Source organism: Pleurodeles waltl, chromosome 4_2, assembly GCF_031143425.1.
Source record: "Pleurodeles waltl isolate 20211129_DDA chromosome 4_2, aPleWal1.hap1.20221129, whole genome shotgun sequence".
In the NCBI taxonomy this organism is placed as follows: Eukaryota; Metazoa; Chordata; class Amphibia; order Caudata; family Salamandridae; genus Pleurodeles; species Pleurodeles waltl.
Window position 1 is genome coordinate 418,631,287 of NC_090443.1, and position 25,686 is coordinate 418,656,972.

Below are 25,686 nucleotides of genomic sequence, written 5' to 3' on the forward strand. Positions count from 1 at the left end.
GAGGATTGGGAGCGTATGCTTGGTGGTTTCCCTAAGATGACTCGCAATGCCAGATTTAAGCTGATTAATTTTTATGTCCTACATAGGGCTTATCTCACTCCTGAACGGATCAGCAGATACTTTGGAGTGGAGGGATTGGGATGCCCGAGCTGCGGGTTGGACAGGGCTGAATTTGGACATATGTTCTGGAACTGCCCTGTTGCGGAGGGATTTTGGGCAGGGGTGTGTAGACTGGTGTCTGGAGCAATGGGAAGAGAAGCCCCTTGCACGATAGGGCAATGTTTGCTAGGGTGGTTTCCACGCACGGCTAAGTACAAAATAACCAACAGATTCAGGGATCTGGCCTTCGTGTTGGCCAAGAGGGAAATAGCGATATCCTGGAAAAAGCCGATTGGACCAAGATTGTCCCAATGGTCCAGAGAGCTAATTAGATGGGCTGGATGTGAGAGCTCTGTCCTTCATAGTGAGGAGAGAAGGGGTAGACGGCCCCTGGGGGCGGCACAATGCTGGGATACAATACTTGATTCCTTTAAAGAAGAAAGCCTGGTTGAACCAGTCCCTCTAAGCGAAGGGTGATAAGATGCCATTTTGAAACTGTCAATAGTCCCAACAAATAGTTGCAGTGCAAGATGACCCAGAGGTGAGATTCTAGGTGTAGGCTATTCGGAGAACCACGTACACGTTAAGAGCAGAGGGCTGACTCCTTCATATCACATCTACACACAAAACGACAATCTAGGCATACTACTAGTATCATCACTGGGGGGAGGGTACAGTTGGGGAAGTAGAGGGATGGGGAGTAGGGTAGATAACATGACAATAGAATGCTAGATAAGTGGGAATGAGTAGGTTGGAGATCACTGGTCTTATGAGTATGTAAAAGTTGTTTTTTAATTTTTTATTGCTATGTACTCACAAGTGTTGAATTTCCTACTTATTGCCGTTAAGAAATGCAATAAAATTTGTTTACAAAATTTTTTTACAAATGTTCAAGATCTACTTCTAAACGGCTACAGGCTCCCGGGGAGGCGGGTGGGCGCATGTGAATCTGCAGCGACTCATGCCACGAACAGATGTACACTGGGTAAGTGACATTTTCCGTTCGATGGCATGTGTAGCTGCAGATACACATCCTGTGCATAGACTAGTAAGCAGTTATCTCCCCAAAAGCGGTGGTTCAGCCTGTAGGAGTTGAAGTAGTTTGAAATAATGTTCTCAGTACAGCCTGACCTACTGTGGTTTGTTGTGCAGTTAACACATCTACACAGTAGTGCTTGGTAAATGTATGAGGCGTAGACCATGTTGCTGCCTTACAGATTTCGTTCATTGGAATATTTCCTAGAAAGGCCATGGTAGCCCCTTTCTTTCTGGTTGAGTGTGCCTTTGGTGTAATAGGCAGCTCTCTCTTTGCTTTAAGATAGCAGGTTTGAATACACTTAACTATCCACCTAGCAATGCCATGTTTTGAAATTGGATTTCCTGTATGAGGTTTTTGAAAGGCAATAAATAGTTGTTTTGTTTTTCTAATTAGTTTCGTTCTGTCAATGTAGTACATTAGTGCTCTTTTGATGTCTAATGTATGTAGTGCTCTTTCAGCTACAGAATCTGGTTGTGGGAAGAACACTGGTAATTCTACTGTTTGATTTAAGTGGAACGGTGAGATAACCTTTGGTAAAAATGTAGGATTTGTTCTTAGAACTACTTTATTTTTATGTATTTGAATAAATGGTTCTTGTATGGTAAATGCTTGAATCTCGCTCACTCTTCTTAGAGATGTGATGGCAATCAAAAAAACAACTTTCCACGTTAAGTATTGCATTTCACAAGAATGCATGGGCTCGAAAGGTGGACCCATGAGTCTTGTTAAGACAATGTTGAGGTTCCATGAAGGAACAGGTGGTGTTCTTGGTGGTATGATTCTCTTTAAGCCTTCCATAAATGCTTTAATGACTGGTATTCTAAATAGTGAAGTTGAATGAGTAATTTGTAGGTAAGCTGATATTGCGGTAAGATGTAACTTTATGGAAGAGAAAGCTATATTTGATTTTTGCAAATGTAGTAAATATCCTACTATATCTTTTGGAGATGCGTGTAATGGCTGAATTTGATTATTCTGGCAGTAATACACGAATCTTTTCCACTTGTTTGCATAGCAGTGTCTAGTGGTAGGTTTCCTAGCTTGTTTTATGACCTCCATACATTCTTGTGTGAGGTGCAAGTGTCTGAATTCTAGGATTTCAGGAGCCAAATTGCTAGATTCAAAGATGCTGGATTTGGATGTCTGATCTGTTTGTGTTGTGTTAACAGATCTGGTTTGTTGGGTAGTTTGACATGAGGTACTACGGTCTAGTAGTGTCGTGTACCAAGGTTGCCTTGCCCATGTTGGTGCTATTAGTATGAGTTTGAGTTTGTTTTGACTCAACCTGTTTACTACATATGGAAGGAGAGGGAGAGGGGTAAAAGCGTATGCAAAGATCCCTGACCAGTTCATCCATAGAGCATTGCCTTGGGATTGATCTTGTGGGTACCTGGATGCGAAGTTTTGGCATTTGGAGTTTTCCTTTGTTGCAAATAGATCTATTTGAGGTGTCCCCCAAATTTGAAAGTAATTGTTTAGTATTTGGGGGTGAATTTCCCACTTGTGGGTTTGTTGGTGATCTCGAGAGAGATTGTCTGCCAACTGGTTCTGAATCCCTGGAATAAATTGTGCTATTAGGCGAATGTGGTTGTGAATCGCCCAATGCCATATTTTCTGTGTTAGGAGGCACAACTGCGTCGAGTGTGTCCCTCCTTGTTTGTTTAGATAATACATTGTTGTCATGTTGTCTGTTTTGACAAGAATGTATTTTTGGGTTATTATGGGTTGAAATGCTTTCAGCGCTAGAAATACTGCTAACATTTCCAAGTGATTTATGTGAAACTGTCTCTGATGTATGTCCCATTGTCCTTGGATGCTGTGTTGATTGAGGTGTGCTCCCCACCCTGTTATGGAAGCATCTGTTGTTATGACGTATTGTGGCACTGGGTCTTGGAAAGGCCGCCCTCGGTTTAAATTTTTACTGTTCCACCATAGAAGCAAGATGTATGTTTGGCGGTCTATCAACACCAGATCTAGAAGTTGACCCTGTGCTTGTGACCATTGTGATGCTAGGCACTGTTGTAAGGGCCGCATGTGCAATCTTGCGTTTGGGACAATGGCTATGCATGAAGACATCATGCCTAGTAGTTTCATTACCATTCTGACTTGTATCTTTTGTGTTGGATACATGGCTTGTATTACTTTGTGAAATGTTTGAACCCGCTGTGGACTTGGAGTGGCAATCCCTTTTGCTGTGTTGATTGTCGCTCTTAAGTATTGCTGCGTTTGGCACGGCAAAATGTGTGATTTCGCGGAGTTGATGGAGAAACCTAGCCTGTGAAGGGTTTGTATGACATATTTTGTGTGCTGTGAACACTGTTTTAGCGTGTTGGTTTTGATTAACCAGTCGTCTAAGTACGGGAACACATGTATTTGCTGCCTTCTGATATGTGCAGCTACTACTGCCAGGCATTTTGTAAAAACTCTTGGCGCAGTTGTTATTCCGAATGGCAACACTTTGAACTGGTAATGTATTCCTTGGAATACGAACCTTAGGTATTTCCTGTGTGAAGGATGTATTGGTATATGGAAATACGCATCTTTTAGATCTAATGTTGTCATGTAGTCTTGCTGTTTGAGCAGTGGGATTACGTCTTGTAATGTGACCATGTGAAAGTGGTCTGATTTTATGTAGGTATTTAGTGTTCTGAGATCTAGTATTGGTCTCAGAGTTTTGTCCTTTTTGGGTATTAGAAAGTACAGTGAGTAAACTCCTTTGTTTTTTTGTTGAATTGGTACTAATTCTATTGCGTCCTTTTGTAGCAATGCTTGAACTTCTAGTCCTAGAAGATCTATATGTTGTTTTGACATATTGTGTGTTTTCGGTGGGACGTTTGGAGGGAATTGGCGAAATTCTATGCAATAACCATGCTGGATAATTGCTAAGACCCAAGTGTCTGTTGTTATTTCCTCCCAAAGTTTGTAAAATTGGCTTAGTCTTCCCCCCACAGGTGTTATGTGATGGGGGTGTGTGACTTGTGAGTCACTGCTTATTTTGAGGGGTTTTGGGGCCTTGGAATTTTCCTCTATTTTTTGGGAATTGGCCCCCTCTAAATTGCCCCCGAAAACCTCACCTCTGATATTGACCCTGGTAGGTAGGCCTTGTTTGTGAGGTTGTGGTTTCTGTGGGTTGACCTCGAAACCCTCCCCTAAAAGGTGTTTTCCGAAATGTGCCTCTGCTCTGCGGGGAGTAGAGTGCACCCATGGCTTTGGCTGTATCGGTGTCCTTTTTGAGTTTTTCGATGGCAGTGTCTACCTCCGGCCCAAACAATTGCTGTTCATTAAACGGCATATTGAGCACAGCCTGCTGGATTTCCGGTTTGAACCCAGAAGTGAGCTGCCATGCGTGCCTTCGTATTGTGACTGCAGTGTTTATTGTCCTTGCAGCTGTATCTGCTGCATCCATGGAAGACCGTATCTGATTATTTGAGATACTTTGTCCCTCTTCCACCACCTGTTGCGCTCTTTTTTGGAACTCCTTGGGTAAGTGTTCGATGAAATGTTGCATTTCATCCCAATGAGCCCTGTCGTATCTTGCCAAAAGTGCTTGTGAATTGGCAATACGCCACTGATTTGCTGCTTGTGCTGCAACCCTTTTTCCGGCAGCATCAAATTTGCAGCTCTCCTTGTCTGGAGGTGGTGCGTCGCATGAGGTATGAGAGTTGGCTCTCTTACGAGCTGCCCCCACAACCACTGAGTCTGGTGTTAGTTGTGTTGTAATATATATTGGATCTGTGGGAGGTGGCTTATATTTTTTCTCCACCCTTGGAGTTATGGCTCTGCCTTTAACTGGATCCTGAAAAATTTGTTTTGAATGTCTTAGCATTCCTGGGAGCATGGGAAGGCATTGATACTGGCTATGGGTGGAGGATAGGGTGTTAAAAAGAAAGTCATCCTCAATTGGTTCCGAATGTAAGGAGACATTGTGAAACTCGGCTGCCCTTGCGACCACCTGTGTATAGGATGTACTGTCCTCAGGTGGTGACGGTTTTGTAGGATAAGAGTCTGGGCTATTGTCAGACACTGGAGCATCGTAGAGGTCCCATGCATCGGGATCATTCTGACTCATTGTGGTATGAGCTGGTGAGTGCATCAGTGGTGGAGTTGTTGCTGGTGATGCATGTATTGATGGTGGTGGAGACGGTGGTGGGGTTGTTTTCCTTGCCACCTTTGCCTGTGGTTGCTTGTCCTTTTGTTGAAAGGCAAGTTTCCTTTTTATTTTGATTGGGGGAAGAGTGGTTATCTTCCCTGTGTCCTCATGAATATGAAGCCTTCTTTGTGTGTAGTCAGGCTCTACAAATTGAAGCTCCTCTCCAAATCTATGTAATTGGGAGGTTAATCCTTGTTCCTCTGTATAGGAACTAGTTTTCGGCTCCGAGGCTGGCTGTTTCGGAACCGAAACCTTTTCGGAAGTCTTTTTAGGCTCCGAAGAAACCTTCTTTGTTTTCGGCGTGGTGTCTCGGTGCCGAAATTCTTCAGTGCCGCTGTCTCTGTGCCGAAGTTTCTCGGAGCCGCTGTCTCGGCTCCGAGGTTGCTGTGTGGCGGTATCTCGACCGGAGTCGGATGACTTCGACACCAGCATGCCCTTTTTCGGTGCCTTGGATGGGTCACCTATTTTTCGGGTTAAGCCATGGCCTGTTGGCGGTGGCGTCCCCTGGGCTTTTGTAGACTTCTCGTGAGTCTTGATTTTCGACGTCTTACTCACGGTTTTGGTTGTTTCTTCGGCGTCGAGTTTTTCAGAATCCGACTCGTGGACGGAGAAAGCTTCTTCTTCCTCCTGGAAACGATCTTGACCTGTCAGCGTGGACGCCATTTGTAGTCTCCTGGCTCTTCGGTCTCTCAGCGTCTTCCTCGACCGAAACGCTCGACAGGCTTCACAAGTATCCTCCTTGTGCTCGGGGGACAAGCACAAGTTACAGACCAGATGGTGATCCGTATACGGATACTTGTGATGGCATTTTGGGCAGAAGCGGAATGGGGTCCGTTCCATCAGCCTTGAAGCCGCACGTGGCCGGGCCGACCAGGCCCCGACGGGGGATCGAAAAAACCCCAAAGGGCCACCGGAGCTCTTCAAAATTCGGTGTCGATTTGTTCTTACTAACCCGATACCGAACGCAAACAATACCGAAGTTTTTTTCCGAGATTCTAACTAACTTTCCGACCCGAAACACGGAGCGAAAAGGAACACGTCCGAACCCGATGGCGGAAAAAAAACAATCTAAGATGGAGTCGACGCCCATGCGCAATGGAATCGAAATGGGAGGAGTCCCTCGGTCTTGTGACTCGAAAAGACTTCTTCGAAGAAAAACAACTTGTAACACTCCAAGCCCAACACCAGACGGCGGACTGTGCACAGCATGTGTATCTGCAGCAACACATGCCATCGAACATATATATATATAGGTACTGTATGTGTTTGTATGCTATTATTTATTTCATTGTGGTATTTATTCTGGATTAAATTTTAGAGTATTTCTTTAACATGGTTTCTTCATTTTCACTAAGTGAATTCCTTACAAATGTAACTCTGGGATGGACTGCCTAGTACATTTGTAGCACTCTGTCAGGAGATGGTCCTCCTGAAAAAATGTTGCTCAAGAAATGAGATTATCATGAATTGGAATGAAAATGTCACTTACCCAGTGTACATCTGTTCGTGGCATCAGTCGCAGTAGATTCGCATGTTCTGCAATAGCTCGCCATCTGGTGTTGGGCCGGAGTGTTACAAGTTGTTTTTCTTCGAAGAAGTCTTTCGAGTCACGGGACCGAGTGACTCCTCCTTTTGTCTCCATTGCGCATGGGCGTCGACTCTATCCTCGATTGTTTTTCCCCGCAGAGGGTGAGGTAGGAGTTGAATTGTAGTAATAGTGCCCATGCAATGGAGTGACTAAGTATGCACGTATTTAAGGTTGAGATGATACATATATAATTAATTGAAGGTAACTTCCAAACTGCTACAGGCTCCCGGGGAGGCGGGTGGGCACATGCGAATCTACTGCGACTGATGCCACGAACAGATGTACACTGGGTAAGTGACATTTTCAGTTCGATGGCATCTGTCGCTGTAGATACGCATGTTCTGCATAGACTAGAAAGCAGTTATTTCCCCAAAAGCGGTGGATCAGCCTGTAGGAGTGGAAGTAGTCTGAAATAATGTTCTTAATACAGCTTGCCCTACTGTGGCTTGTTGTGCGGATAACACGTCTACACAGTAGTGCTTGGTGAATGTGTGAGGCGTAGACCATGTGGCTGCCTTACATATTTCATGCATTGGGATGTTTCCTAGAAAGGCCATGGTAGCACCTTTCTTTCTGGTTGAGTGTGCCCTTGGTGTAATGGGCAGCTGTCGTTTAGCTTTAAGGTAGCAGATTTGGATGCATTTAACTATCCATCTGGCTATACCTTGTTTTGAAATTGGGTTTCCTGCATGAGGTTTTTGAAATGCAATAAAGAGTTGTTTAGTCTTTCTGATGTTTTTTGTTCTGTCAATGTAATACATCAATGCTCTTTTGACATCTAATGTATGTAGTGCCCTTTCAGCTACGGTATCTGGCTGTGGAAAGAACACTGGAAGTTCCACTGTTTGATTTAGATGGAACGGTGAAATAACCTTTGGCAAAAATTTAGGATTGGTCCTTAGGACGACTTTATTTTTGTGTAGTTGTATAAAAGGTTCCTGTATTGTAAACGCCTGAATCTCGCTTACTCTTCTTAGGGAAGTAATGGCGATGAGAAATGCCACCTTCCAGGTTAGGAATTGTATTTCGCAGGAGTGCATGGGTTCAAAAGGTGGACCCATAAGTCTAGTTAGGACAACATTTAGGTTCCATGAAGGAACAGGTAGTGTTCTTGGTGGTATAATTCTCCTAAGGCCCTCCATGAATGCTTTAATGACTGGTATCTTATATAGGGAAGTTGAATAGGTAGTCTGCAGGTATGCAGATATTGCTGCAAGGTGTATTTTAATGGAAGAGAAAGCTAGGTTAGATTTTTGTAAGTGAAGCAAGTAACCCACTACATGTTCTGGAGTTGTGTGTAATGGTTGTATTTGATTAATATGGCAGTAGCAAACAAACCTCTTCCATTTACTTGCATAACAGTGCCTGGTGGATGGCCTTCTGGCTTGTTTTATGACTTCCATACATTCTTGGGTAAGTTGTAAGTGCCCGAATTCTAGGATTTCAGGAGCCAGATTGCTAGATTCAGCGATGCTGGATCTGGGTGTCTGATCTTTTGGTTGTGCTGTGTCAACAGATCTGGCCTGTTGGGCAATTTGATGCAGGGTACCACTGATAGGTCTAGCAGCGTTGTGTACCAGGGTTGCCTTGCCCAAGTTGGTGCTATTAATATGAGTTTGAGTTTGCTTTGACTGAGTTTGTTTACCAGGTAAGGAAGGAGAGGGAGAGGAGGAAAAGCGTAAGCAAATATCCCTGACCAGTTCATCCATAGGGCATTGCCTTGGGATTGTTTGTGTGGGTATCTGGATGCGAAGTTTTGGCATTTTGCGTTCTCCCTTGTCGCAAACAAGTCTATCTGAGGTGTTCCCCAGAGTTTGAAATAAGTGTTCAGAATTTGGGGGTGAATTTCCCATTCGTGGACCTGTTGATGATCTCGTGAGAGATTGTCTGCGAGTTGATTTTGGATCCCTGGTATAAACTGTGCTATTAGGCGAATTTGGTTGTGAATTGCCCAATGCCAAATCTTTTGTGCTAGCAGGCTTAACTGCGTGGAGTGCGTCCCCCCCTGCTTGTTTAGATAATACATTGTCGTCATGTTGTCTGTTTTGACGAGAATGTATTTGTGAACTATTATTGGTTGGAAGGCTTTTAGTGCTTGAAAAACTGCTAGAAGTTCTAGGTGATTGATATGCAGTTTTGTTTGATGTACGTTCCATTGTCCTTGTATGCTGTGTTGATCGAGGTGTGCTCCCCACCCTGTCATGGAAGCATCTGTTGTTATTACGTATTGTGGCACTGGGTCTTGGAAAGGCCGCCCCTTGTTTAAATTTATGTTGTTCCACCACAGAAGCGAGAGGTAAGTTTGGCGGTCTATTAACACCAGATCTAGAAGGTGACCCTGTGCTTGAGACCACTGTGATGCTAGGCATTGTTGTAAGGGCCTTATGTGCAGTCTTGCGTTTGGGACAATGGCTATGCATGAAGACATCATGCCTAGGAGTTGTAATACCATCTTTGCCTGTATCTTTTGTGTTGGATACATGCGTTGTATGATGGTGTTGAAATTTAGAATTCTTTGTGGACTTGGAGTGGCTACTCCCTTCGATGTGTCTATTATGGCTCCTAGGTATTGTTGTACCTTGCGCGGCAGAATGTTGGATTTTGTAAAGTTGACGGTGAACCCGAGTTTGAAGAGGGTTTGTATGATCTGATTTGTGTGATTTGAGCACTGTATGAACGAATGGGCCTTGATTAGCCAGTCGTCCAAATATGGGAACACATGTATTTGCTGCCTTCTTATGTGTGCAGCGACTACCGCTAGACATTTGGTAAAGACTCTTGGTGCGGTTGTTAATCCGAAAGGCAGTACCTTGAATTGGTAATGTATTCCTTTGAATACAAACCTTAGGTATTTCCTGTGCGATGGGTGTATTGGTATATGGAAATAAGCATCCTTGAGGTCTAAAGTTGCCATGTAGTCGTGTAGTTTTAGCAATGGCAATACTTCTTGTAGTGTGACCATGTGGAAGTGGTCTGATTTGATGAAAGTGTTCACTACTCTGAGGTCTAGGATTGGTCTCAGCGTTTTGTCCTTCTTTGGTATCAGAAAGTACAGTGAGTAAACCCCTGTGTTTATTTGTGTGTTTGGCACTAATTCGATTGCATTCTTTTGCAATAGTGCCTGCACTTCTATGTCCAGGAGATTGGAATGGTGTGTTGTTAAATTTTGTGGTTTTGGTGGTATGTTTGGAGGGAATTGTAGAAATTCTATGCAATAACCATGTTGGATAATTGCTAGAACCCAAGTGTCTGTAGTGATTTTCTCCCATGCTTTGTAATAATGACCTATTCTTCCCCCCACTGGTGTTGTGTGGAGGGGGTGAGTGACATGTGAGTCACTGTTTAGTAGTAGGGGTTTTTGGGCTTTGAAATCTTCCTCTATTTCTAGGGAATTGCCCTCCTCTATATTGTCCCCGAAAACCTCCTCTATACTGTCCCTGGTAACTGGACGGTGTGGCTTGTGAGGTGCTGGCTTGTGTGTTTTGACCCCGAAACCCCCCTCGAAAGGGCGTTTTACGGAATGTGCTGTAATTCCCTCTGCTCTGCGGGGAGTAGAGTGCGCCCATGGCTTTGGCAGTGTCCGTATCTTTTTTGAGTTTCTCAATCGCTGTGTCCACTTCTGGACCGAACAGTTCTTTTTCATTAAAAGGCATATTGAGAACTGCTTGTTGAATCTCTGGTTTAAATCCAGACGTTCGGAGCCATGCATGCCTTCTGATAGTTACAGATGTATTAATTGTCCGTGCAGCTGTATCTGCAGCGTCCATGGAGGAGCGTATCTGGTTGTTGGAGATGGCCTGTCCCTCCTCAACCACTTGTTTTGCCCTATTTTGTAAGTCCTTGGGCAGATGTTCAATGAGATGTTGCATCTCGTCCCAGTGGGCTCTGTCATAGCGCGCAAGTAGTGCCTGGGAGTTCGCGATGCGCCACTGGTTTGCAGCTTGTGCTGCGACTCTTTTACCAGCTGCATCGAACTTGCGGCTTTCTTTATCTGGGGGTGGTGCATCTCCAGATGTGTGAGAGTTGGCCCTTTTCCTAGCTGCTCCTACAACGACAGAGTCTGGTGGCAGCTGTGTAGTGATGAAAACCGGGTCCGTAGGAGGCGGCTTATACTTTTTTTCTACCCTTGGTGTGATTGCCCTACTTTTAACCGGCTCCTTAAAGATGTCTTTTGCGTGCCGGAGCATACCAGGGAGCATAGGCAGGCTTTGGTATGAGCTGTGGGTGGAGGAGAGTGTGTTGAATAAGAAATCATCCTCGACCTGTTCTGAGTGGAGGCTTACGTGGTGAAATTGTGCTGCTCTAGCCACCACTTGAGAGTACGCGGTGCTGTCTTCTGGTGGAGATGGCTTTGTAGGGTATGTCTCCGGACTGTTATCTGACACTGGGGCGTCGTATAGGTCCCATGCGTCCTGATCTTGGTCACCCTGGCTCATGGTGGTGTGAGCTGGGGAGTGTGATGGAGTTTGTGCTGGTGAAACGTTAATCACGGGCAGAGGAGAGGGTGGTGGTGTAACTCTTTTCACCACTTTTGGTTGTGGTGTTTGTTCCGTCTGGAACTCCAACCTTCTCTTTCTCCTAATGGGGGGAAGGGTGCTTATTTTTCCTGTCCCCTGCTGAATGAAGATACGCTTTTGCGTATGGTCCACATCAGTTGCTTGTAGCTCTTCCTCAAACCTATGCTTCTGCATTTGGGAGGTTAGCGAGTGCTCTTCTGTATAAGAGCCTGAAGCTGGGTCGCTTGCAGTTTGTTTCGGCATCGAAACTTTGTCTGCGTGTTTTTTCGGCTCCGAGGTGACTTTTTTCCTTTTCGGGGCCGAAACCTCTCGGCGTCGATCTGTTTCGGTGCCGCTGTCTCGGCGTCGAGCCGTGTCCACACCGGCATCTCGGTGTCGAGGCTTGTCTCCAGCACTTTCTCGGTCCCGAGAAGGCTGCGTGCCGGTGTCTCGACCGGAGTCGGACGATCTCGGCACTGTTTGGGCCTTTTTCGGTGCCGACGGTCGGTCACCGAATTTATGGGTGGAGCCATGGCCGGATGGCAGTGGCGTCCCCTGGGCCTTGTAAATGTGTCTCTGTGTGGTTTTCGACGTCTTACTCACGGTTTGTGTATCGTCGAATCCTTCGGAGTCGGAGTCTTGGATCGAGAAGGTACCTTCCTCTTCCTGTTCCTCGAACTCCCGTTGGGCTGTCGGTGCGGACGCCATCTGAAGTCTTCTGGCTCGACGGTCTCGGAGTGTTTTTCGGGACCGGAACGCACGACAGGCCTCGCAGGTGTCTTCGCTGTGCTCAGGTGACAGGCACAGGTTGCAGACCAAGTGTTGGTCTGTGTAGGGGTATTTATTGTGGCATTTGGGGCAGAAACGGAACGGGGTCCGTTCCATCGGCGTTCTTCAGCACGCGGTCGGGCCGACCAGGCCCCGACGGAGGATCGAAAAACTACCCCGAAGGGCACCGGAGCTCTTCGATCTTCGATGCGGTGTTGAATCTAAGTACGCCGATCCCGAACGCAACAATACCGACGAAAATCTTCCGAAATTAGCTAATTTTCCGTTCCGAAACTCAGAGCGACAGGAACACGTCCGAACCCGATGGCGGAAAAAAAACAATCGAGGATAGAGTCGACGCCCATGCGCAATGGAGACAAAAGGAGGAGTCACTCGGTCCCGTGACTCGAAAGACTTCTTCGAAGAAAAACAACTTGTAACACTCCGGCCCAACACCAGATGGCGAGCTATTGCAGAACATGCGTATCTACAGCGACAGATGCCATCGAACAGAATGTTTCTCATGGCTGGGTGTAATTTTTTTTTTTGGGGGGGGAATTTACAGACAGAAAAGAACCAGACACAACTTTACTAGTGAAGATGATATTCTGACATGAGAAGAAAATCCTCTGCAACCTTATTTGAATCCAATGGCTCCACACCAGAGTTACAATTTCTCAGAAGGATTTCAAGCTGGAGCCAGTGGTGTGGACAAGGATCACACTGTAACCAACAAAACAGGCAGTGTTTCATTCTGAAGAGGCAGCTTTGGACCAGGCACAAGCTGAACTGTTTCTGTGAGTACAGAAGGAGAAAAAGACTTTAGAATGGCTCCACAGCTGGAGGCTGAAGCTCTGTGTGGAGCATCCTTATTAGCATCTCTGGTTCTGAACAGCTGGAAGTGACAAGTTTACTGCAGTGTCAGAGAAAACATCTCCACTGTGCCCTTTAATGAGGGGCGGCTTCATTTTGAAGGTGAACACAAGACATCCTTAAGTAAAAGAATTAGGATGCATTTTATCTGCACCTTTAACCACTGCCCTCTTGCCTCCTTTGTAGTGATAGCAGGGGGTCAAAAGAAGCTTCAAGCTGAAAGATGGAAGCCTGAGTGGCAAAAGCTTCTCTGTGTTGAGTCCCCTCCTCTCATCAGTTTTATTTTTCATTTTAAACAGAGTGTCTGTCATTTTGTGTTAGTGCCACTTGCCTTTTTTTCATGCCTGAAGCAGGTCTCGATACAGAGACACTCCCGAGCAGTATTATGATGAGCCACTTAGTGCTACACTACAGGGCACAGTACTGACTGCAGCAAAAACTGTAACTTTTAGAGCAGTTGTATATTGAAATAGAGGTAATTTTGCACTACCTGAAAGTTTTAACAGTATCTGTATAGTTATCATGCACTCTAGGGCTGGAATGGGTCAACAATCACTTGCATAGTATGGCACCAGACTCCTGCGACACCATTTTAAGGGTATGTGGTCAGAATGCTCAGTTTGTACCTAATCTGTAACACACGTGGGCAGAACCAAGAGACAAACATCTTGCTAGGATAGGAAATCTCTGACATGCTGTACTTCAGATGGGCTCCAATAATGCTCTAAGCAAGCAAGGGAGCAGCAGTGATTTTGGGAAGTGGAAGTTCCCTTAAGTCAAGATAACCTGGACGAGGGTAGGATACCAAAATGCCTCTGAAGACTGGAAAGAAAGCAGTGTGAAGAGTTACTAGTATTCTCTATACTAAGAGTTACTCTTTCGAGTCCCCATGAGAAGTGCTGAAAATAAGAAGACAACAGCTGGGTAGGCATAGGGAATGGGTGACTACGCCACTTGCAGTACTAACAGAAGCAAACATATACATGCAAAGAGCAGGTGTGGTAAATTTGACAACAGTTAAAGGAGTGCACACACACTGAATAAGTCATCGTCTTTCCACACAAACACAGAAGAGGTAATGCACAGACACCAGCAGTGCCTGCATCCTACGTGCATTGAACAGGTATCATAAGGGCATCAGCAATGCTAACTTTACTCACACCCACAGACCACACAGCACCAGCAGTAATAGTAAAAGGTTAAATTCCCAAAATACAAAGAACAGGTATGGAGCAAGCAGCAGCAGGGCAGATTCTGCAAAACAAATCTGCATGGCTTGGTAAACCTATGTAGCTGCTTTGGAGTTGTTGTAACCAGGCCTGTGCCTTTTCTACAACCAAGTAGTACTTCTGTTTCCACCACCAGAGATATCAGAGCTGGGCTCTGATATCGATGGCCACCACTGAAGATGCAAATCTCTTTTTCAGATGACCACTGTCCCCTCTAGCCTGTCTATGTGAAGCTGCCAGTGATGCCAGCACAGATTCTTGTCAGATGCATAGGCCTTATTATCTGTACAGATATCGAGGGATGGATTACTGGCTCCTCAACAAAGTTCTGAGCAGTACCCCGCAACTGTGTTCTATTGCCTTCACAATGTCTGGGAAATGAATGGAAGGCCATACATGTATCTGTGGGGTGGAGTCCACTGGACTCTATGTATGTGGTGGTTCCAAACTGTTGCCTCCCCATAACCATCTAAGACACTGGGGGCTGCCAAGAAAACTCATTTTTCCTCTCTCCAAACCATTTTTTTATTAGGTTGAGGATGTAACCAAGCAGACCTCTATTAAGAGGCTGTAGTCCCGCTGTCAGAGTAAAACCTAACCTGCCCCTTTTCCTGACGGTTCGAGAAGGACTCACTAACTGGAAGCACTGCACATTTCCCCTGAGCTAGCTGAAAAATGGTCACTGGCAGAGCAGCCTGGCTACATAACTAATGAGATGTGATCATGCTGGGACCAGGCCCCTACAGAAGTGAAGAGGTCTGTAGAAATTCAAAAGGTAAAGCCCACCTGCCTTACCAGTCTTGAACATAATATTGCCCCTCTTGATTAGCAAGTTAATGTTTCATCTTGCCACCAAGGAGAACTTGAGTACTACTACCTACGAGAAGGAAACCGAAAATCCAGGAAAAAAACTGCTGCTGATTTACCACTGTCCCTGTACTAATACCAAGTCTGCAGATTTGCTGTGCTACTGGACCTGTGGCGAAAAGGGAAAATTACCTGCCTGCATTAAGCTGGAAATTGCCTCATAAGAGTAAGAGATCTGATTAGACAACAGCAGTCAGAGAACCACAGTGCGAAACATTTTGGCAGAATGAGACAGCACAGGACCCACCAAGTTAGCCAGGCATTTAGAGGAACCTGAATGGCTCATGGAGAGATTTGCGGCGTAAACTTGCTGTGGGTGGAGTTGTAGTCTTATTAGCCTTCCCCTGCCTTAAGAAACGTCTGCCTACCAGCAGCGATTCTTTGACCACTCTGCCTCAAGCCTGGGTACTAGTTCACGAAGATGGGCAGGCAGAGGGACACTGTGAGATGGAGACTGTTCCTTGGGGTTCTTCTATATCTATCTTCAACATGGCCACCTCCAAAGACTTCTGATATGTTTATATTTGGTCTGTCGCCTACCTGGAGGCAGTCTAAAGGAGGCGTCTTCATTGCAGGAATGCCAACAGTGAATGTATGGCAAGACATAGGAGTAAGATATTTTGGAGATAGGCATTTGGGACCCCTCCTATGCCTTATTTATCAAAATGATTACACTCCACAGAGAAACACAATTTCACAAAGGAGGCTACCTGGGAACAAATCAATGCACTAATGGCTGGGCAGGTGGTGATGCACTGATTTGCATTACAAACTAGCATATAGTGGGAGCACTGTTCGGCAGGAGGACCAGGTGAGGTGAAGAAGTACAGAGTAATGTGCCTTGTCATTTTCAGCCTCCAGTTCATCTTCACACACCACAGCATATCATCTCCAAAATCTAGTGTTTCTGCCAATCAATGTCAAAAATACAAAATAATATTCTGTGTAAAAAGAGATAATGCATGCCAATATACAGCTGTGTGGGAGGAAAGAACAAAGATGAAGGAGGGGTCTAATGGCACTCCCATGCTTAAATTTGTGTTTTCTAACATCTATGAACCAAGGCTTGCCATACAAATGCATAAGGACATAAGAGCAAGAAGAGACAGAGCACGACAGAGCGAGAGACATTCAGAAAGATAGAGGGTGAAACAGAAAGGCAAGAGCATGAACAGCTAGACAAAAAGGAGAGGAAAAATGAGAAAGAGTAGAACAGAGGGGAGTGGAAGTGACAAGGAGAAATGTTAGAGAAAGGATCATGTAGAGGCAGGCGATCAATAATGAAAGAACTGTGACAGAACAACAGTAGATGGAAAGGTATGGAAAAGAAAAAGATAGCAAGGAAAAAGAGGAACAGCCCAACCAAAAATAAAGGGAGAAAAAACAGCAGCACAGAGGAGAGACAAAGAGAAGGCAAGCAGGAATGTAAACAGTAAGGAAACAGGAAAATCAGTGCATTGGAGAATTAAAGAGTGGGCTGCTAAGCAGAAAGAAAGAGAAAGCACGAAACAGAGGATAGGAAACAGAAGCAGACTGAAGACATGACACACACTAGCAGCTGGGGCTATCTGCTTACCTTCTGATGTCGCCCAGCGATGTCAGCACTGATTGTGCACACAAGGGCAGAGATGTCATCCACAAACCGGTCAGGGAAGCGGTCAGATCGCGGTGTCTCCAGTTTGTCAGAAAGGAAGAGGTGGTGCGCCATGCTCTTTACCTGTGGGCAGGAAAGCATGGGGAGGTAAGGAAGAAGCACACCTCCATAGGAACAGGGGCATTCAGAGGCAGGAGTCTGATCAGGAAATGGGTGCACGCTACAATGGGCACCACAGCAGGAGCTCAATGCCTGAAGCCTTAGAAGAGGGGACAGGTCAGTGCCTCAGAGACAGCAACTAGCCCGAACATCACCCCGCCCTAACAGGAAGCAAAAACATTTTGTGAAATGGGAGGTGGACCAGAAGCCAGCATTAAACTGGCATAAGGCAGATACCTACCATCAGCTGGAAGAAAAACCATGCCTGGTGCAGGGCAGTCTCACGCACAACACTATTGCTCACCACCCACTGCAGTGCCAGGTCCTCATGGAGAAGCTGCATAAAAAAAGGAAAAATATGTAGTTAATGCTGAGGCATAACACACACCCCAAACCTACCATCAAGTATACAAGCCTATTGCACGGTGAGTGCAAAACGTAAAAATGGTGCCCCTCGAGGAACTAGCCTCCTCTCCAGGAATTTAATTATAAAGGCAACCAATGGATAGAATATACATCCATATACACAACCAAGGATCGAACCCCCATTGAATATATGCACCAAATCAGGCCTCTCCTCCTGAGGCATGTGGTCAGACTGACACTGTGCTGTAACAACAGTGACCCCCTAAATCCAGAGGCCCAGTACTCTAAGAGACTTGTATTAAGAGGACCCTCTTTACAGCCCATTGAGAACCAGATCACAAATAAAAATATATCATGCACAAAAACTGTGTGTGTGTTTTAAAAGCTGACCCACTGTGTCTTTTAGACAAGTGTTACTGTACTTTTAATGGAAATACTGTGGGTATGAAATGTACTTTGAAGCACAATCTCTGATTCCCACCTACCCTCTCTCCCAAGACCTTCACCCGGACTGCTGCCATATCTCACTGAATGGTGTTTACATGAACACAGAAGAATGTAGGTGAGGAGACAAATGAGATGATGGACAGAATGAAGATTCTTACCAGGATCCAACACTTTTTCGCTGCCAGAAAAAGCATGCTGGCATTTCCAAGTAAGAGAGCAGACACCACCATTTCTACCTCCACAACAAGCTTTAGGCACTCTGTGCTCCAGAACCGCAATCACTGCATGTCAAGTCCATAATGAAAATGTCACTTACCCAGTGTACATCTGTTCGTGGCATCAGTCGCTGAGATTCACATGGTATGCATGAGCTCGCCATCTGGTGTTGGGTCGGAGTGTTACAAGTTGTTTTTCTTCGAAGAAGTGTTTTCGAGTCACGGGACCGAGTGACTCCTCCTTCTGTGCTCATTGCGCATGGGCGTCGACTCCATCTTCAATTGTTTTCCCCGCAGAGGGTGAGGTAGGAGTTGTACTATAGTAATAGTGCCCGCGCAATGAAAAATGTAAGTATGTACCTATTAAAGGATTAAATAATATATATACAAATGTACAAAATTGAAGGTAACTTCTGAACTGCTACAGGCTTCCGGGGAGGTGGGTGGGTCCATGTGAATCTCAGCGACTGATGCCACGAACAGATGTACACTGGGTAAGTGACATTTTCAGTTCGATGGCATCTGTCGCTGTAGATACACATGGTATGCATAGACTAGTAAGCAGTTAGTTCCCCATAAGCGGTGGTTTAGCCTGTAGGAGTAGAAGTTGTCTGAAATAGAGTTCTTAATACAGCTTGACCTACTGTAGCTTGTTGTGCGGATAGCACATCTATACAGTAGTGTTTGGTGAATGTGTGAGGCGTAGACCAAGTGGCTGCCTTACATATTTCCTGCATTGGGATGTTTCCTAAAAAGGCCATTGAAGCACCTTTTTTCCTTGTTGAATGTGCCCTGGGAGTAATGGGCAGTTGTCTTTTTGCTTTAAGGTAGCAGATTTGGATGCATTTAACTATCCATCTGGCTATACCTTGTTTTGATATTGGGTTACCTACATGAGGTTTTTGGAATGCAATAAATAGCTGTTTAGTTTTTCTGATGTTTTTTGTTCTGTCAATGTAGTACATTAATGCTCTTTTGACATCTAATGTATGTAGTGCTCTTTCAGCCACAGAATCTGGCTGTGGGAAAAAAACTGGTAGTTCTACCGTTTGATTTAGATGGAATGGTGAAATAACTTTTGGTAAAAATTTTGGATTAGGTCGTAGGACGACCTTATTTTTATGTATTTGTATAAAAGGCTCTTGTGTTGTGAACGCTTGAATTTCACTTACTCTTCTTAGAGATGTAATGGCGATGAGAAAGGCAACTTTCCAGGTTAGGAATTGTATTCCGCAAGAGTGCATGGGTTCGAAAGGTGGGCCCATGAGTCTTGTTAGAACCACGTTTAGGTTCCATGAAGGAACAGGTGGTGTTCTTGGTGGTATAATTCTTTTAAGCCCTTCTATGAATGCTTTGATAACTGGTATTTTATACAAGGAAGTTGAATAGGTAGTTTGCAGGTATGCAGATATTGCTGCAAGGTGTATTTTAATAGAAGAGAAGGCTAGCTTTGCTTTTTGTAAATGGAGCAAGTAATTTACTATATGTTTTGGAGTTGCGTCTAGTGGTTGTATCTGATTATGATGGCAGTACCAAACAAATCTTTTCCACTTACTTGCGTAGCAGTGTCTAGTGGATGGCCTTCTGGCCTGCTTTATGACTTCCATACACTCTTGGCTAAGTTGTAAGTGTCCGAATTCTAGGATTTCAGGAGCCAGATTGCTAGATTCAGCGATGCTGGGTCCGGGTGTCTGATCTGTTGGTTGTGTTGCGTTAACAGATCTGGTTTGTTGGGCAGTTTGATGTGTGGTACTACAGACAGATCTAGCAGTGTTGTGTACCAGGGTTGTCTTGCCCAAGTTGGTGCTATTAAAATGAGTTTGAGTTTGTTTTGACTCAATTTGTTTACTAGGTAAGGAAGGAGAGGGAGAGGAGGAAAAGCGTAAGCAAATATTCCTGACCAGTTCATCCATAGGGCATTGCCTTGGGATTGCTTGTGTGGGTATCTGGACGCGAAGTTTTGGCATTTTGCGTTCTCTTTTGTTGCAAATAAGTCTATTTGTGGTGTTCCCCAGAGTGTGAAGTAGGTGTTCAGAATCTGTGGGTGGATTTCCCATTCGTGGACTTGCTGGTGATCTCGAGAGAGATTGTCTGCCAGCTGATTCTGGATCCCCGGAATAAACTGTGCTATTAGACCAATTTGATGGTGGATTGCCCACTTCCATATTTTTTGAGCTAACAAGCTTAACTGCGTTGAATGTGTTCCTCCTTGTTTGTTTAGATAATACATCGTTGTCATGTTGTCTGTTTTGACAAGGATGTATTTGTGGGTTATGATTGGTTGGAAAGCTTTTAGTGCTTGAAAAACTGCTAATAATTCTAGATGATTTATATGCAGTTTTGTTTGATGTATGTTCCATTGTCCTCTTATGTTGTGTTGATTGAGATGTGCTCCCCACCCTGTCATGGAAGCATCTGTTGTTATTACGTACTGTGGCACTGGGTCTTGGAAAGGCCGCCCTATGTTTAAATTTATACTGTTCCACCATAGAAGCGAGAGGTAAGTTTGGCGGTCTAGCAACACCAGATCTAGAAGGTGACCCTGTGCTTGAGACCACTGTGAGGCTAGGCACTGTTGTAAGGGCCTCATGTGCAGTCTTGCGTTTGGGACAATGGCTATGCATGAGGACATCATGCCTAGGAGCTGTAGTATTGTTCTTGCTTGTATTGTTTGGTTTGGAGACATGTGTTGAATGACTCTGTTGAAATTGTGGATCCTTTGTGGAGTTGGCGTTGCTACTCCTTTTGTCGTGTCTATTATGGCTCCTAGATATTGCTGTACTTTGCTTGGCAGAATGTTTGATTTTGCAAAGTTGACGGTGAACCCTAGTTTGTAGAGGGTTTGTATGACTTGATTTGTGTGGTTTGAGCATTGTGTGAGCGAACTGGTTTTGATTAGCCAGTCGTCTAGATACGGGAACACATGTATTTGCTGCCTTCTGATGTGTGCAGCGACTACTGCTAGGCATTTTGTGAATACTCTTGGAGCGGTTGTTAAACCAAAAGGCAATACTTTGAATTGGTAATGTATTCCTTTGAATACAAACCTTAGATATTTCCTGTGTGATTGATGTATTGGTATATGGAAATATGCGTCCTTGAGGTCTAGGGTTGTCATGTAGTTGTGTTTTTTGAGCAATGGTAACACTTCTTGTAGTGTGACCATGTGAAAGTGGTCTGATTTGATGAATGTGTTTACTACTCTGAGGTCTAGAATTGGTCTCAGTGTTTCGTCCTTTTTTGGTATCAAGAAGTACAGTGAATAAACTCCTGTGTTTATTTGTGTGCTTGGTACTAATTCTATTGCATTTTTTTGCAGTAGTGCTTGAACTTCTATCTCTAGAAGCTGTGAATGGTATTTTGATAAATTTTGTGATTTTGGTGGTATGTCTGGAGGGAATTGCAGGAATTCTATGCAATAACCATGTTGGATAATTGCTAGGACCCATGTGTCTGTAGTTATTTTGTCCCATGCTTCGTAATATTGACGTATCCTCCCCCCCACTGGTGTTGTGTGGGAGGGGTGAGTGACGTGTGAGTCACTGCTTGTTGGTAGTGGTTTTGGGGCTTTGAAATCTTCCTCTATTCCTAGGGAATTGCCCCCCTCTATACTGGCCCCGAAAACCTCCCCTGTACTGTCCCTGGTAGGTGGGCGGTGCGGACTGTGAGGTGCTAGCTTGTGTGGCCTGACCCCGAAACCCTCCTCTAAAAGGTGTTTTGCGGAAGGTGTAATAAGATCCTCTGCTCTGCGGGGAGTAGAGTGCGCCCATGGCCTTGGCAGTGTCAGTGTCCTTCTTGAGCTTTTCTATGGCTGTGTCGACCTCCGGACCGAACAGAAGTTTTTCGTTTACTGGCATGTTAAGCACTGCCTGCTGAATTTCTGGCTTGAATCCAGACGTTCTGAGCCATGCGTGCCTACGGATGGTAACCAACGTATTAATGGTCCTTGCGGCCGTGTCTGCTGCATCCATGGAGGAGCGTATTTGATTGTTGGAAATGTTTTGACCCTCCTCAACAACCTGTTTTGCTCTTTTTTGCAGATCTTTTGGGAGATGTTCAATGAGATGCTGCATCTCATCCCAGTGGGCTCTGTCGTATCGCGCTAGCAGCGCTTGTGAATTTGCGATGCGCCACTGGTTTGCTGCTTGGACAGCAACCCTCTTCCCGGCTGCATCGAACTTCCTGCTTTCTTTATCTGGGGGAGGTGCATCCCCAGAAGTGTGTGAATTTGCCCGTTTTCTGGCAGCCTCTACCACCACAGAATCTGGTGGCAACTGAGAGGTGATGAATACAGGGTCCGTAGGAGGCGCCTTATACTTTTTGTCCACCCTAGGCGTCACTGCCCTACTTTTAACTGGCTCCTTGAAAATGTCCTTTGCATGGCGTAGCATGCCTGGGAGCATCGGCAGGCTTTGGTAGGAGCTGTGGGTTGAAGAGAGGGTGTTAAATAAAAAATCATCCTCTACTTGTTCCGAGTGTAGTTCCACATTATGGAATAGTGCTGCTCTAGCCACCACTTGTGAGTAGGCTGTGCTGTCTTCCGGTGGTGATGGCCTAGTTGGGTATGTGTCTGGGCTGTTATCAGACACTGGTGCGTCGTACAAGTCCCACGCATCCTGATCTTGGTCATCGTGGCTCATGGCGGTGTGAGCTGGCGAATGTGACGGGGTGTAAGTTGGCGAAGCTGGAGTTACAGGTGGAGGCGAGGGAGGAGGTGTTACCTTTTGTGCTGTTTGTTGCTGAGGAGTAAACTGAAGCGTTCTCTTTCGTTTGACAGGTGGAAGGGTACTGATCTTCCCAGTCCCCTGCTGAATAAAGATACGCTTTTGCGTGTGATCCACGTCAGTGGATTGCAGTTCTTGTTCAAATCTATGTTTCTTCATTTGTGAAGACATAGAATGCTCTTCAGTATAGTAGCCTGAAACAGGGTCTGATGTCGCTTTTTTCGGCTCCGAAAACCCGGTTGATTGTTTTTTCGGCTCCGAGGTAACCTTCCTCTTTTTCTGTGCCGAAAATTCTTGGCCTCTATGGTCTTCGGCGCCACTGTCTCGGCGTCGATCCGTGTCGACACCGAACTCTCGGTGTCGATGCTTCTGTTTAGCACTCTCTCGGTCCCGAGGAGGCTGCGTGCCGGTGTCTCGACCGAAGTCGGACGATCTCGACACTGAATGGGCCTTTTTCGGTGCCGATTGTTGGTCACCGAGAATTTGGGTGGAGCCATGGCCGGTTGGCAGTGGCGTCCCCTGGGCCTTCTTTCCTTTTTTAAGTTCTGATCTCGACGTCTTACTCACAGTTTTTGTAGAGTCTAGCTCGTCGGAGTCTGAATCCTGGATGGAAAAGGATTCCTCCTGTTCCTCTTCTGTCTCGAACTGTCGACGCTCCTTTGGCGTGGACGCCATCTGCAGTCTCCTCGCTCGACGGTCGCGCAGAGTTTTTCGGGACCGGAACGCCCGACAGGCCTCACAGGATTCTTCGCTGTGCTCGGGTGACAGGCACAGGTTACAGACCGAGTGTAGGTCCGTATAAGGATATTTGTTGTGGCATTCGGGGCAGAATCGAAACGGGGTCCGTTCCATCGGCGTTGTTCTCCACGCGGTCGGGACGACTAGGCCCCGACGGGGTGCCGAAATCTACCCCGAAGGGCACCGAAGCGCTTCGATGTTCAACGCGTCGTCGTATGTGTCTATCTCGAACCGGATCGCAACGATACCGTCGAAAATCTTCAGTTTTCAGCTATCTTTCCGTTCCGAAACCCGGAGCGACAGGAACACGTCCGAACCCGATGGCGGAAAGAAAACAATCGAAGATGGAGTCGACGCCCATGCGCAATGAGCACAGAAGGAGGAGTCACTCTGTCCCGTGACTCGAAAACACTTCTTCGAAGAAAAACAACTTGTAACACTCCGACCCAACACCAGATGGCGAGCTCATGCATACCATGTGTATCTACAGCGACAGATGCCATCGAACAATTGTTTACATAGGAGTTTCAAGATTTCCAGAATGGTTAGGGTTTTTTCAGACCATTTTGAAAAAAGCAAACCAGACTGTACATAATAGCGTTGTTACACTGCACCTTCATAGAGCAATAAAAACACTAAAGAAAGGGTGTGCAAAGAAAGGTGCAAGGGGTTTGCTCCACATGGAAGGGTATTTGCAAAATGACACACTTTGCCTCTCCACAGAGCAACGTGACACTTAATCTTTCTAATGAAGTTGGTGAGGGTTCACAAACAGATCCTTCACCATCATATGTTAATCCCCACTGTCAATAATAAGCTCGTGTGTTCACCCATTTACTTTAACTACCAACATTTACTCAGTTAATAATGCCCCGTCGCTCTCGACTGTGGACAGGGACAGCTCAACCATACCCCATCTCCTTCTGTGAAGTCATTCCTTACCTTTGGACAATTCTTCTGGGTCTCTGTGTCCAGATGTAGATCAATGTCAAATTTGTGTGTGCCTGGCTCCTCGTGTCACATATGGTGGCGTCCCTAGCCTACCCTCTGGGATCCAGTCTAGAGCTTAGAGAAACGAGGTGAGCATCTCACAGAACCTATATGTAGTTTACTTTCACTTCCCGCTAATGTTGCAAGTTTCCCTGGAAAGAAGCATTGTGTTAGTCTGTAGTTGTGCATGCATTGAGAACTGCAAAGAATAATCTGTGGTGTGTAACTTAATGTCTGCACACAAAAATGTTACTGAATTAGACTGCTTTTAGAATGTACAAATATTGGCAATACTTTGAGATTTTAGTGATCTTAGATGTGTATGCATCTGTCTGTAGGAACTCTGTGACCCTGTGTGTAAGTGAACAGTGAGGGTATCCTTGTGTTACAGAACAACTAATGGGTATGTATGGGAGCAATGCGACCTCCCATGTACAATAAAGCAAAGCTTTCATAGAAGACTGCAGAGGTTTTGCAGTGACCTTTGCTTTATAGAAGCACTGATGAAAGCCTGCAAGCCAGCACTGTGATTGTTTATGTGTACTGAGACAAAACCTTTTGCATATGTGTGGGTTAAGCAGATTATTAAGAGTCCCTACATTCTTGCTACCTTCTTGAACGTCGCTCTCATCTGGCCGGATGCCATGAAAGATGAGCTCTCGATACAGGCCGAGATACGGTTTGGACTCCGCTCCGTGGTCTGTGAAAAGTGACATGGGAGATGGAAAAAGAGGAGAAAGATGGTGGAGAAAGGAGATGTTAACCAGTAAGAGGTGCAGGATGTAAAAAAGACAACATGAGATGAAGCCCAGACTCACACCCAGGGAAGACCGCTCTTAGAAGAGAGCACTGCAACCATCCAATTCAACAAGACACAAAGGATTACACAAATCATCATGGCAATACTAACAGACATACATACAGAGGCCAGCATCAAGCAACATCTCTTAGGGGAAACAATAGTGGCAACTTTAGCAAAAACAAAGAAAATGTTTTCCAAATTGGAAAGACTAACATTCAAACAAATGTACTTGTATCACACAGGTTTCAAAGCAGCCCATCACTAGCACAATTCCCACAGAGGAATTAGGTTGTGGGAAGCTGTTGAGGAGGAGTGGCCACTACATTTGTGAACTCATATATTTTGTTTTGTTGGAGCCTACTGGTAAGACACCTAGAAAAAACAATGTACCAAAAGAATGTAGACAGGCTAGATTATCATCTTTTTCGAATTGGCGGAGTGGGATTTCGGTATTCTATAAAATGAATTGTCAGCCATATGTTCAGACCACAAACCCAAAACGCACTTTGGAACAAATATGAAAGCCTGGCAGAAAGGGTGAT

The 25,686-nt window shown here is 45.3% G+C and overlaps 1 protein-coding gene across 6 annotated transcripts in view; it reads right to left on the reverse strand.

The window, feature by feature from the left end:
- LOC138292835 (dedicator of cytokinesis protein 7-like) overlaps positions 1 to 25,686 on the reverse strand; it is a 512,184-nt gene that overhangs the window by 239,323 nt on the left and 247,175 nt on the right. For 5 of the 6 annotated variants that reach the window (XM_069231649.1, XM_069231646.1, XM_069231645.1 and 2 more), the window contains 3 exons: positions 24,953 to 25,042; positions 17,104 to 17,199; positions 16,686 to 16,826 (listed from right to left, as the gene is read on the reverse strand). In XM_069231649.1, the coding sequence (XP_069087750.1) occupies positions 16,686 to 16,826; positions 17,104 to 17,199; positions 24,953 to 25,042 (327 nt within the window). The remainder of the gene's footprint in view (positions 1 to 16,685; positions 16,827 to 17,103; positions 17,200 to 24,952; positions 25,043 to 25,686) is intronic. The other variant, XM_069231647.1, reaches the window with a different exon arrangement.